Source organism: Cylas formicarius, unplaced genomic scaffold (assembly GCF_029955315.1).
Source record: "Cylas formicarius isolate icCylForm1 unplaced genomic scaffold, icCylForm1.1 PGA_scaffold_4__25_contigs__length_36172078, whole genome shotgun sequence".
NCBI lineage: Eukaryota > Metazoa > Arthropoda > Insecta > Coleoptera > Brentidae > Cylas > Cylas formicarius.
Genome location: NW_026844334.1, coordinates 19,905,004 through 19,918,895, shown reverse-complemented (window position 1 = coordinate 19,918,895; position 13,892 = coordinate 19,905,004). Strand labels below are relative to the sequence as shown.

The following is a 13,892-nucleotide window of genomic DNA, read 5'->3' as shown; positions in this document are numbered from 1 at the left end:
GTGATAAATCAGATATTTTATTCTAACATTAGAATTATTTTAATGTTAAGGGTGCCGGGAGAAGGATATAAAACAGTTGTCTTTTGAGAATCATAAAGTAATTCGGATTGTCAATGCTGTGTTGGTAGCTGTTGGTTAGTAACTAAGCTAGTGGCTAAAGTCTAAGGTGATCAGATTTTTAGATGGGCAAAGCGCATATAGCTACTAAACACAGACTGCTTATGCTGACAGTACAGGAACTCATAAAGCAACAATGTAATTTTTTTTTAGAAGGTACATTCAACGTGCTCGTGCGCGAGATTTAAAATTTCTTTTTTAACCAATGGCAGCACTAATGACAAATTCTGAGGTAGGACCTATAAGACCTTGCCACTTTCAACAAATAACATGTCCTCTGACAGATCGACGATGTTTGGATGCGGCATTTTGACAGCAGTATTGTCTCAAAATATGTCGAAATCATATTAAATTTTCAGGCAAAGGAGTTGAGCTCTGGAAAAGCAGTGCAGAATTGCAGTATCCACGTCGGCCGGTATAATTCTGTAATTAATTTGGTGTTTTTGTTCTTCAAGCCCTGTAGATAGGATGCAGTTTCTATATGTAAAGCGTTAGTTTTCATAAACTCATAGGTTTAACCTCCATTGAAGTAACTTTGAGATGCAAGATATCGCATGTGAAGCATCTAAGTGAAAAAATGTTGAAAAAGCACCTCCTATAGACAGTAATTAACAAGGGATATTTCTTATGTTTGTTCTAATAAAAAGTAAACTTTTAGCTTATTTGCTTTCTTGTATTTATAAGAAGGCTTTTAAATATTCTTTTGATAGTTGCCAGAAGAGCTAACCAAGGCGTTATACTGTATCCAAGTATTTTCGTATATTCAATTTCCGCAGTTTCACAAAATTCTTTAAGTCAGGACCTTTGAAAAACGTTGCGGAACGCGGGACAAATTGTGAAAAATCGGGACTGTCCCGCCAAAAGTGGGACGTTTGGTCACCTTACTTAAGTACTTTGAAAGTATTTAACCATTAGCTTTTCTCAAGTAATCCTGCACTGATTAATTGATACATTTTTTTAAGTATCCCAAAAGTTCAAATTTTCAAAAAGTTAATTAAAACATTTACCAACCACCATCAAGTAAAATTCCAAACTAGAGTTTTTTTTTGGGTTAATCTACGGGCATATCCATATATTTTTTCGGAATCCGCTGGGAGAAAAAGCTGACCGATAACAATTTGATAATACTGTAGTTCACGCATACAGACTCATCTAAATAAGTGTTTATCATGGGTAACTTTATTATGATTTGAGATACAAAGTCAGTTCAATTAACAAAGTAGTGGCAATTTTTCCACTGATTACGATAGTGGAAACAGAAAAACAATTGCATGCAGGGTTTAGAAAAAAATGAGGTAAATGTATTTTTTTTAAATGGAACACCAACAGAACAAAAAAGGTCAAGTTTGCTAAATTAACCGACTTTGTATCAACTCATAACAGCGTTAGCAATAATGAACCCTTAATTAGTTTTGTTTCCAGTTTTCCCATAACTTGTCTTTGTTTAAGCTGTACTGTAACAACTTGAAGGGACTGAACCTGTATTTAGTGATATATGATGTTTGTAGCCAATTTGGCACTGTACAAAAGTGAGGCACGGCGGTGTATAGAAAATAATGATTTATGAGCGTTTATTATAAAATATAAATTATTCTAAGTAAAATGTGTTTTTTTATGATAATCCCTTGAAATAATTAATTCAAGAAATTTGAGGTAGGCGCTCACTTTTGGGGCTTGCCTAAATTAATCCAGTTTATGTTTTAAGGAGAGGTACCGCACGCACCATCCATTGCCTCGACTAATTAGTTTCAGGATTTCGCCAAACATCGCGCCACAATCGCATGAGCGCCAGCTATTGGGGCTTGCCTACACTAATTAGTTCCATGGGGACGACATGGTAGTAACCATGTAGGTATTAGATAATATAATGCGGTAAAAATTGATGCCCGTGGGTACCATTGACATTTTCGTAGAGAAGGAAATGTTTTTTTTGCGCATGCTTCAACAGTTTACCCACTAACCTGCACTTTTGTGCCATTTTTTTTCTAAACAGCGATTTCTACACACTTAACCAACTTTCCCAGAAAATTTAAACCGATCTCGGTATATTTTGAGAAAATACTATTGTAAAAATGACGAATCGAAACTTTTAACACTTAGTTAAGCTTCAGTTAAGCCAACAAGATAATTTATCAACTACCGACGCAAGATGAATCCAGAAAATTTGTAAATACTATTACGTTGGCTTAAACCTTCTCAAAAATGTTTTATAGGTGCTTCATAAGTTCATGTATTACAATGCACTATATATCCTACTAGCGATATGGTGGCATCCAAAAACTATAACACACACGCAACTTAACTCAATGATAGTTAAGTAAACAACTTATTTCCAGCAGTTTAAAGAACGCTTACTGCTGGAATTTGACCGAAATATGGCAGCGTTTGTGCGAAGTAACTATCCTCTTTTTGTCTTTACTCGTTTTACTTTCAAAAGTTAGACACGGAGATTGGCGATGCACTGCTCATGCTAAACTGGCGGAAATATATCACTAATGTAATTATCCTTAATTATTGGTTTTTTATTTACTATTATTGGTTTGATTGTTCTTAGACCTTTGCATACATATAAAAATACTATATTATGCAATAAGTGAGGTAAACGGCATTTTGATTCATGAGTTTATTTGACACGACCGGGGCGCAGCGGAGCTAGTGACTTAAAAAGTGTGCTGAACGTGTTGCATACTATACTTTTTCCACGACCGTTAGTTTTTGGGAACATTTTCGCAAAACAACACGAACACACTGACATGATCATCAGAATTGACAAACCTCAAAATTCAAAGGGTGGGAAATATCTCCAAAACATCCGATTGCTCCCAAACCCGTACGGTAAAATGCCAGAAATGTTCGAAGTGGCTCGCTTCCGTGGCAAACGAAACTGACGTGGTAAAGTGACGCTTTCCGCACGTTAGATGGGAGTGTAATTAGGTATTTTACAGACGGGAGTAGAAAATAGTCTTTATGCAACAAGTGCGGTAAACATCATTTGACTCATGAGTTTATTTGACACGAGCTGAGCGCAGCGGAGCGAGTTTTTAATAAATGAGTGAGTTAAAAAGTTTACCGAAGGTGTTGCATACTATACGTTTTCTATGACCTTCGCTTTTGGGTACATTATCGCAAAACAACACGAATACATTCACTGACATGACCGTCAGAATTGACAAAAGTCGAAATTCAAACCGTGAGAAATATCTCCGAAAATATCCGATTGCTCCCAAATCCGTGCGGTAAAATTCCAAAAATGTCCGGCTCGGATACATGGGAAACGAAACTGACGTGGTAAAGTGACGCTTCCCGCACGCTAGATCGGTGGGTAATTAGGTATTTTACAGACGCGAGTAGAAAAAAAAATATTCCCCTGCTACCCTGAAATCTCGACGGCTGTTTTTTGCCTGATTACCAGCGTCATCCTTCCCTAGGAAACATTTGCTTTGGTTTCTTCTTTTACTTCTGTTAGCCAGGTCTGCTAGGATCATTCGGCCAAAGCTTTTGCTTTGATTAGCCTCTCACTCCTTCTCCTTTACTTCTATTGACCTAAGCTGCTAGGATCACTCGGCCACTTACGAATATGGTTCAACGTTTACCTAATAATCTGGAGGGTGCCTTAATTAAAAGGGACTGGACGGTCCATCACCTTCCGAGGGAAACGGAAACGACACTTGGAACAGTTTGACCCGATTACAAAAAAGGTCTCCCCGCTACCCCTGTCGACCAACCGGGCCCATCCGGCTTACATATCGGCGTGAAAACCGAAAGGGCCGACAACGATTATAACTTTAAAACGTTCACTAAACACTGAACGCTAAATCCACCACAGAATCGGTTAACCTCTCAAGTTTAACGCTTTTCCCTATCGACATCATAGAATGAATAATAAAGATTGTTTGTTTTTATTAATTCGAAAATGGAACTAAGCAAGTGTCAATACATAACTGAAAAGTATTTTATTTTTTGGAAGGCGTTTCTAATGTTTCATTTTTTGCACATATTCAATAAAAAATAGCTGCAATCTGATACCGCGTTGTTCAAAATTGCCCCTGAAGAATATGCTGGAATACATTTTGCCATATAAGTTGTCTTAAATTAATCAAAAATAATAATTATGCCTTTTAAACTAAAGCTAAAGAAGTCCAAACACTACAGTGTAGTTTCAAAAAGCTTGTTTGTTATTTCAGTCGAAAATCTAGATGGAACGACAGTGGAATGTACATTATCCTCTGATAGCACTGGTCAGGACTGTCTAGATGTGGTGTGCCAAAAGCTAAGCTTGAATCAACCCCACTTTTTTGGACTACAATACATTAGTCTAAATTGTAATAGCAACTTATGTTGGGTAGAATTGGATCGTCCAATTAAAAGACAGTTAGACAAACATGCAAGGGGTCTTTGTGTATATCTAAGGGTGATGTATTATGTTATTTCTGGTGTTTTTCTCATAACAGATGAAGTTACCAGGTATTATGATTTGTTTTATATTTTATTTTGTTTTATGTGAGTTCTTTCAGATACCATTACTTTTTACAATTAAAACAAGATGTAATAGAGGGTAGAATTTCCTGTACTCCCCGCCAGGCTATAGAATTGGCAAGTTATTCAATGCAGGCAGAATTTGGAAACTTTAATGCGGAACGGCATACTTCTCACTATTTAAAAGATTTTCAGCTGTTTCCTAAGGTTGTATTTCTCTTGCTGTTCATCAATGTCATGTGTTCTTAAGCATTACTTACTGATTTCAGAGTGTTGTTGATCCTGGGTTATTAGAATCTCTAACTGAAGCTGCAAGTCGTCAACATGCTGCTCTTCTCAATGTACCTCAAGGCACGGCTGAGGAATATTACATATGCGCTTGTCAAAAATTGGAAGGTTATGGGCAAGAAGAATTTAGTGTCACAAACAAGGAGGGTGTGCATGCTATCTTGGGCATTGGATTAACAGGCATTACTGCAACATATCATGATCAAGATATTAGACATTTTCGGTATATATCTGCCATTCTGCCACATCTGCCATATAAATCTTATATGCTGTGTTGTAGATGGTCAGACATCAGTAATGTAATAAATCACAAACGTGAATTCACAATTGAATCAGTGGGTGGTGGAGATAAAGTTGAATTTGTGTTCAATGATGTTGATAATGCAAAAAGTGCTTGGAGATTTTGTGTACTACAACATATGTTCTTCCGACAGTATGAAATGAATATTGGAAGTGACTTGACAGACAGGTCTCTTCCGCAACCCCCAACCTTCCATCAAGCTTTTAGTGAAGTGAGAACAATGTTATATTTTTCTTATTAATAATTGTCTCCGAGAAAGGTTTTGAAACAAAAAATAATATCAATAATGATAACTGTACAGTTTATTTTTGGAAGGTTTGCATAAATTACAAGGTCTAAGTCAATAGGTAAATCAGGTGTGAAATCTGGTCTGAGAGTTGTTTGAAACTGCTTTTTAGTTATAATTTCAACTATCGTCGTAATTATTGTTAAAAGATATTTGTTTTATAATATTTTGAAAAAAAAAAGAAATATTATAAAACAAATAGCTTTGAACAATGGTTGGGGTCGTCTTTGGTAGATGAGATTATAACTAAAAAGCAGTTTCAAATAACTCAGAACTCCACCTATCCCATATTAAAGACCGAACCAAAAATTTATAAAACAATAAATACATACGAGAACCTAGCAAGAAAATTTCAAAACATCTATCTAAATTTGGTCTTAAGACTGCTTTTAAAAATAAAAACACCATAGGACATTATGAAGAACTCAAAAATCCGGAGTCTACAGGTTGAAATGTGGTTCATGTCCCAAAATTTATATCGGACAAACAGGTAGAACATTTAAGAAACGCATTAACGAACAGAAAAGGACATATCAAAATAAAAGTTCGAATTCTAACTACGCCATTCATTTAAATTCAGAAATGTACAAGTTTGACGATAATTTTGATGTTTTACATAATCAATCGAAAAGCAAAAATTTAGTTTGTTGGAAACTATGGAAATTAACATAATGAGATACTTGAATCTATTACTTAATGACCAATTGGATTTGTTAAATTTAAATTTATAACCCTACACCGGATATTAAAAATCTATTACTACCTGTTTATATATATAGGTGTTGAACATTGTCATATTTTGTATTTGATAAAGGCATGCTGTTGCCGACAGCGCTGTCATAAATCTTTAAATAACTGTGAAAATCTGAACATTTTTTGTTCTAATTTATTTGTGAAATATTTTCATGCTGGCGTTGAAAATTTTGAATTTATTAATTTAACACCGGCACTTTTTAAAAAGAGGCTTCAAGTGTCAATTTTTTTCTTTATTTTAATAGTTTTTTAATTATGACACAAACATTTTCTGCATAAGCTTAAAATTGTTTTCCAATAACGAATTTTTTAATTTTAACAATGTGCCAAATTTCATTATCTGTTTATAGGATAAACTGCGACAGATAGAGAGTCAGGAAGATATAAAAAGTGCCTGTCACTTATGGGACAGGCAAATAGTATCGTCCACACATAAATTGTCACAGAGAGCTCAATCCACTTCTTGTTTGGATTTAAATAAACCAACAGATATAGATCACCTACGTAGCTTGTTGCCTTCTTATCGTCCAGCCCCTGATTATGAGACTGCTATTCAACAGAAGTACAGAAATTCTTCGAGTGCCATAGCTTCACGGGAACCTCTTCAAAACACTCATTCAATATTGTATAGTTCACAGCCCGAGATACATCAAATCGAGGCGTACTCAAATCACCTGCGGTACCCAGACGTGACGCACAACAATATCGAACCAAAAAACTTATTGTATAATTCTGGATTTACACAATCCCAGATATTAGTCACTGAAAACCAACACCCGGCGATGATGCATCTATTTAAACATCCCCCACCTTACCCTTCTACCAGAATAAGTTCAAATTCCACACCCGACCTAGCTGGAATCTCTCAACAAACCAAACTGCCTCTCCATTTTGTTAATAATTTAGTAAGCGGCTCCAGTCCAGATTTGGTATCTGGCGGGAATTTATATTTAAAACATTACAACGAAATGTATCAACATCATCAGGCGCATCCCATTCACCGTTCTCAAAGTTATTTACCGCCGCAACATGGAACGTATGAAAATCTGGCTTCCATATTCAATAACAACATGTTAGGAAGACCCCAAGCGGTCATAGTGGAAAACCCGAATATTACTAAACATATTAAAAAGGTGTATGACGAACACGGAAATATAATTTACTGTATGCCCGCGAATATGAAACAAATTCTACAAGATAATAGGATTTGCGGCGACACTACAGGCTTTGTAGTGACTCGAAATCAGAACCCGACAGTGGCCGCCCACGACCCGCGCTTGAATGATTCATCCGAGCCCATATATGAAAATATACCTTTGCCATGGCAAAACGATGGAGAGATGCGCAGTAGAACGCAAAGCATCCATTCTGCGCCGGAGATAAGTCAGGTTATTAACCAAACCATTGTTAGTAGTATGCAATCCCAATTGCAGCAAATGCGGATAGGTAATAGTAAGGAAAATATGTACGCCAACATAAACCACGGGGATGTTAGTGTAAATTCGTCAAAGTCTGAATTGAATCCGAACTCTAGCGTGAGTGATACCAGTAGCGTTTTGAACAGATCGTTACAAAATCTGAACGCATCTCAAACATCGTCTGGCGAATCAATTTTACCACGACCAGACTTAAATAACGCAAATAAGAATTTATCGAATTTAACGATATTAAGTGATAACTCTGTTGCTGATCATTGCAGTACCCTTAATGAGTCCACCTTTGCCGATTCAAGTTCCAACTCTCATAGCAGCTCTAATAAAAAAAAGAAAAGGTGGGGAATTTTGATAGGCAGGAGCAAATCTGGAGAGAAGGAGAAAAGTGCAACTTTAGGTAGGGAGAAAAAGAAGGAAAGTGTAAATCAAGGTCGTAATAAACACAGATGGTCTACCGCCCTACCCAGATTTAATCCTCTTCCCCCGTCTATTAGCAAAGAAACAATGGTAAGTTGCTGGGATATGTATAATTTTCAGATGATTCCATTAACATTAACTTAATGTTTAGAGAACCAACATATTCGTGTTCTAAAGGCACACAAATTTAAAATCGTTCTTGCGAAAATATAACTAACCAAAACTTGTTATTAGTTATATTATGTTAAATCGGGAGTGGAATTTTTCACATTCAGACAATTCTTTCACGTTGCTAATAATAATAGGGTTACCGGGAAATAATGTCGTTTTTTATCATTATTTTTAAACTACATATATTTTTGTTTGGTTTTATTTTTAATCAATAACATAATTCCCATCATTGTCGATCACTTTTTGCCATCTTTTTAATAAATATTCAATGTCCGATTTGAAAAAATTAATTGGTTGATTGTTAAAGTAAGTGGAGAGGACATTTTTGATTTGGCGCAATGTCAGGTGAGCATGGATGAGGTAGTAGCTCCCAACTCCGATCGTTAATTTTTTCAACTTCTTCAACGTCTTCTTTGTGCTATGCGGTCTGTTTACCAAAACTGGACATTGAGGTCAGCGTCGAATGTTTGTCCAGGTTTCAGAACTTCAAAGTGTATAATTCCGCGAATAATCCACCAAACACACAAGAGCGCCTTGCTTGGGTGAAGGCCCGGTTTCGCAGTCGGTTTTGGTGTTTCATTTGGGGACAGCCATTGTCTTTTGCGATTCGGATTGTCATATAACACGTGTTTCTCATCCCCTGCAATGGACCGGTCCAAAAACCCTTCCTTTTTGTGCCTTCCTAGCAATAAGTTGCAAGTGGTAGTCCAATTAGTTTTGTTTACTTCGGTTTAAGTCATGCGGATCCCAACCGCCAAGGATCTGCTTCCACTTCCGCCTTTAATAGATCATTATCAAAAACGACATTAAGTTTCCGGTCCCCCTATTACATATTCTATTGCGAAAAGAGATTTAACAATTCTAATCGATTGACTTGTTTGGCAAGTACCCTTTACAAAACCAATAGAGTTTTAGATGTTTAGATGTAAGAATAGTAAAAAGTAGTAAAGAATAAATTGTGAGATATTTGTGTCCATACAAGTATCTTTGTTGATGGGAAAAGTAGCTTCACTTCCAATGTTGGTTTGCAGTGTCAGCTTCTAGAAAACAAGTTAGCAGACAGTCAATTGTTCTTCGAGTTTGATAAAATACCTAAGAAGAAACCAAATGCGGATTTTACAACTGCTTTACTTCCCGAAAATGCAGCTTTTAATCGATTCAAGGACGTTCTTCCATATGAAGACAATAGATTAAGACTGACTCCAACAAAGAACAATCGATATGGTTACATCAATGCATCTCACATTACGGTAAGGATGTACATGTAGGATGTAGTCTTTGAGTATGCAATATACGGCATTTCGAAAATTAATGACGCAATCAAAATATAAATATTGCCACCAGCTGGTGCATGTTCAATAATAATTTTATGTGCATTGAGGGTGGGTAAAAAATGTAAATTAACCTTCTAAGTCTATTATAACATTATATAAGTTATGCGGCAATAGTGTTTGTTTTTAGCATTATTACTAGATTATAATAAATATTTAAAACATTTACCGATTGCAACATAACCGTTCAATATTGCAGTCTCAAATATAAATTGTTTATTATAATAATATAAAAATTAAAAGTTCCTGCACAACAGAAAAAAATATTAATTTCATTTAGCGATTTACAGAATTCACAAAAAATTGGTTATTTTTTTAATATATGAAAAAGCCTCAAGATACAAGTTTCTAAACAAATCAAAAAAAGGATTTTGAAATAGGAACGCCGATTCCTAATTCGAGCTAGTTATCCTAAAAACTGCACGAGTTACAAACTAAAAAATTCTGTAAATTTCGACACGTTAGATTGCTAATGACGCATTTGCGAAGCTATGGTCATATGGAGTTTTAGGAGTTTTAGCCATAAAATAAGCCAAGGAATTTCTCTTTACCTTTAGGATTATTTTAATTGGCATATTTTCAATATTTCACCTCCTTAAAATTAATTTTTGCTACGTGTTTGTTTATATTACGCATATTTTGCCTAGTAATAACTTTTCTAATTGAATGAATTTTATGAGATTAAACTGCTTTACTCTATATTTTTCTCATATTTTTTAATTTTTGTTTGACCATACCTGAACATAATTATCATACATGGAAACCTATATCCAATTTCGGGCAATTTCTGTATTTTTCAATTAAATTTCAAAGTCTTTATTAGTGCCTGATTGTTATTGTACCGGGTGGCCCGTTTAAGAGGCCCTATAGCTTATCTCGAAACCTACAGGGATTCCAAAAAAAATTAAAAACAAAAGTTGTTTCTATTAAAATAACCTTTTTTTTATTTTAATAATCGTGACTATTTTATATACAGGTTGGTAAAACAAAGTTAAATTTTTTTAAATAGAACGCCTTACATTTTATTGCATTTTTGGATAGTCCTTTCAAAGACAAATTCAACGATACATATGAGTAGGGGTCTATGATGCACCGTTTCGAACTTATTAGCGATCATCTTCAGAATTCGGGTTATTTTGATAAGCCATCATTGTTGGGTTGCTTATTTACTTTTTAAACTTGTTTGCATCTATTACTTTTTCTAAAATAATGCTTTTCTTTAGGTAATGATCAAATTTTAAATATTCTCTTAAAACACGCGGTGTTGCCGCGTTTCGCAAAATGATACTTTTTCATTTTTCAATTATATAACATAGTACGGGTCTCTGACTTACCGTTTTGGTTCCATTTGAAAATTTTCAATAATACTTAAATGGAAAAAGCTTTTAAAAATATTCATATTTTTAATAATATAGACTACATGTCTTTAAAAAATATATAGAAACCTGTCTGTTGAAAGACACAAACACAAAATTAATAATATTATTAATCTTGACCTTTTTGATATAATCAAATTTCCCCATAGGCGATTGCCAGAGAAAAATTTTTTTGCCAAAATACCGAAATGCCGAACGGTTTTGGATGAAAATATGCAGCTAGATAGTCTTCTGCATTTTGAAAATACTCCAGAGACCTCCAGCCGCCTTGCCGCTTCATATGTAGACGTAAGACGAACCATACTTCAAACATGTTTAAAAATTAGCAGTTAAAATTCACACCAGTACAAAAACTACAAAAATACTTAATACCAACGAATCAATATTTACAACGTCTGAAGTGTTATTTAATTGAAAAACTACGCATTATTGGATTTCAAAAAAAATGTTTTCGAAGTAAACAAGCAGGGGCGAAGATCCGTGAAAGTATGGTGCGCAATCTGGAGATCTAGAATTTTAGGACCCATATTTTACCAACAAAATTTAACATCGCTAAGATATTTAAACTTATTAAGAAACGAAATTCGGCCACTTATGCATAATAATATTCCTCAAAGAGAGCATCCAAATTTAATTTGGCAGCAAGATGATGCTCCTTTTTTAAACGAAAATTTCAGAGAATGGATTGGCCAAAACGGAACCATCTCCCGATCAGCAAGGAGTCCAGATTTGACACCGATGGACTTTTTTTGTGGGGTACATTGAAAGATATGGTTTACAAAGATAAAGCGTCAACAGTTTTTGAAGTGCAGCAACGAATTCACGCGGCAATACACTATCTGAATGAAACGAATTACGTCTCAAATGCCATATACAATTTAGAAATAGCATATGCTACTTGTATTCTTCAATATTTTGAAAAACTAATTTAATTTTACTTATAAGTAATATTTCACCTAGACATTTAAACGTAGAAATAAGTAATTTGCGAAATTCGGCAAAATTGTGCAAAGCTTAATATTCTGTTTTTAATATGACTTCCTAACAATGCTCTAAAACGGTTGTGAACGAATTGATTGATTGACAAATTCCCAATTTCTTATCTTAATAATTTAAATCTTATACCCAGTTTTAATTTTATCTACCAATTAAGCCAAAGCGGTAAGTCAGGGACCCGTACTGTGGTATATAATTGGAATCGTTATTAAGGTGGCTATTCGAAAATCCAATAAAATACAGGGTGTCTCATGTAATAAAATTGAGAAAAGTATCATTTTGCGAAACGTGGCAACACCGCGTATTTTAAGAAAATATTTTAAATTTTATCATTCCCTAAAGAAAAGCATTATTTTCGTAAAAATAATAGATGCAAAAAAGTTAATAAGCAACTCAACAATGATGGTTTAAACATAACCCGACTTCTGAAGACGATCGCCAATAAGTTCGAAACGGTGCATCACAGAGCCATACTCATATATATCGTTGAATTTGCCTTTGAAGGACTATCCAAAAATGCAATAAAATGTAGGGTGTTCTATTTAAAGAAGTGTAACTTTGTTTTAACATCCTGTATATAAAATAGTGACGATTAGGGAAAAAATTAAGGTTATTTTAATAGAAACAACTTTTGTATTTATTTTTTTTTTGTAATCCCCGTAGTTTTCGAGATAAGTTATAGTCCCCTCTTAAACAGATCACCCTGTACATATTTTTGCCTAATTCTATCAGTATTGTAGGCTACCGTGGGAAGCAAACAAAGATTTTATATTGCCGCTCAAGGACCTACCAGGGTGACCTTACCCTATTTTTGGCAATGTGTTTGGGAAGCGGAAGTTTACCTTATGGTGCAGCTCACAGATCCATCTGACGATATGACTTATCTCCCCGATGCTGATGAAAGGTGTATTGATGTTGACCAGGTTAGTTAATCTAAGGATCGATAAGACGAGGTAACAGTTGCTTTCTTACCAGAATTATCAGGTGTGGTGGGAATTTTCCCAAAGAACAGGGCATTGCGTTACCAGTAAAATAAGACTTTGCCACGTTGCGTCCCGAAGATATAGAACCATATGGCATCTTCATTATGCCGATTGGGGGGACCAGGGTTGTCCGAATTCAGTGGCACATTTTCTCGGTTTCCTCGAAGAGATGCAAAGTGTACACCAACACTCGATGGGTGAAATACCCCCTGGGCATAATAAAAATCCACCAATTCTGGTTCACTGCACTGCAGGTGTCGGACGTACTGGTCTGACTATTTTAAGTGATTTGTTGCTGTATACAGTTGATCACAACCAGGTAAAAATGTTCTGTTGCTGAAAATAGTATTTATCACTGGTTAACTTTATTCCAGGAAGTTTGCATCCCAAGAGTAGTAGGATTACTTAGACAGCAAAGAGCTCTTATGGTACAAATAATTGCTCAGTATAGATTTGTATATTCATTGTTAATACACTACCTAAAACAAACACGACTCATTTAATAAGTAAATCAGTATATATGTTTGCCATTGCTAGTGCCTAAAATTAATTTGTATTTTTGGATAGTTTTCAGTGTGCCTTTTTACAGCACTAGAATGATATGAATTATTATTGTGGGGTTGTCGGATGTATTTATTTTTAATTTTTGAATGATTCCTAACAAAAAAAAACAAACACTCGGCAATCCTATTTTGATGTTACTTTAAATTTAACAAATATTTGCCAGTATTTTCTAAAGCTGCTGTCGTCTTAAATTTTAAATAGTGTTGCTAATAATGTAGTATCCTGCATTGACTTTATGTATAAATATATCAATTTTAATTTACTTTTTTCTCATCATTTTAATGCAAGATATAAAGGCTGTGTAATTGTATTGGAGATATTTTAACGATTTATATAGAAATTAATTGTGATCCTTTTTTGGTGCCTTAATTGTACATACCATTTCAATGAAAAATAAAAT

General features: G+C 34.8%; 1 protein-coding gene across 1 annotated transcript; it reads left to right on the top strand.

Moving 5' to 3' along the window:
* Positions 1-4,046: 4,046 nt before the first annotated feature.
* Positions 4,047-13,889, top strand: LOC132701049 (tyrosine-protein phosphatase non-receptor type 14). Its single transcript, XM_060668685.1, has 9 exons — positions 4,047-4,581; positions 4,632-4,800; positions 4,863-5,104; positions 5,162-5,393; positions 6,572-8,161; positions 9,274-9,492; positions 12,686-12,868; positions 12,921-13,247; positions 13,303-13,889. Exons 1-9 carry the CDS (start codon positions 4,229-4,231, stop codon positions 13,429-13,431), a joined length of 3,444 nt encoding a protein of 1,147 aa, XP_060524668.1. The 5' UTR covers positions 4,047-4,228; the 3' UTR covers positions 13,432-13,889.
* Positions 13,890-13,892: the final 3 nt, after the last annotated feature.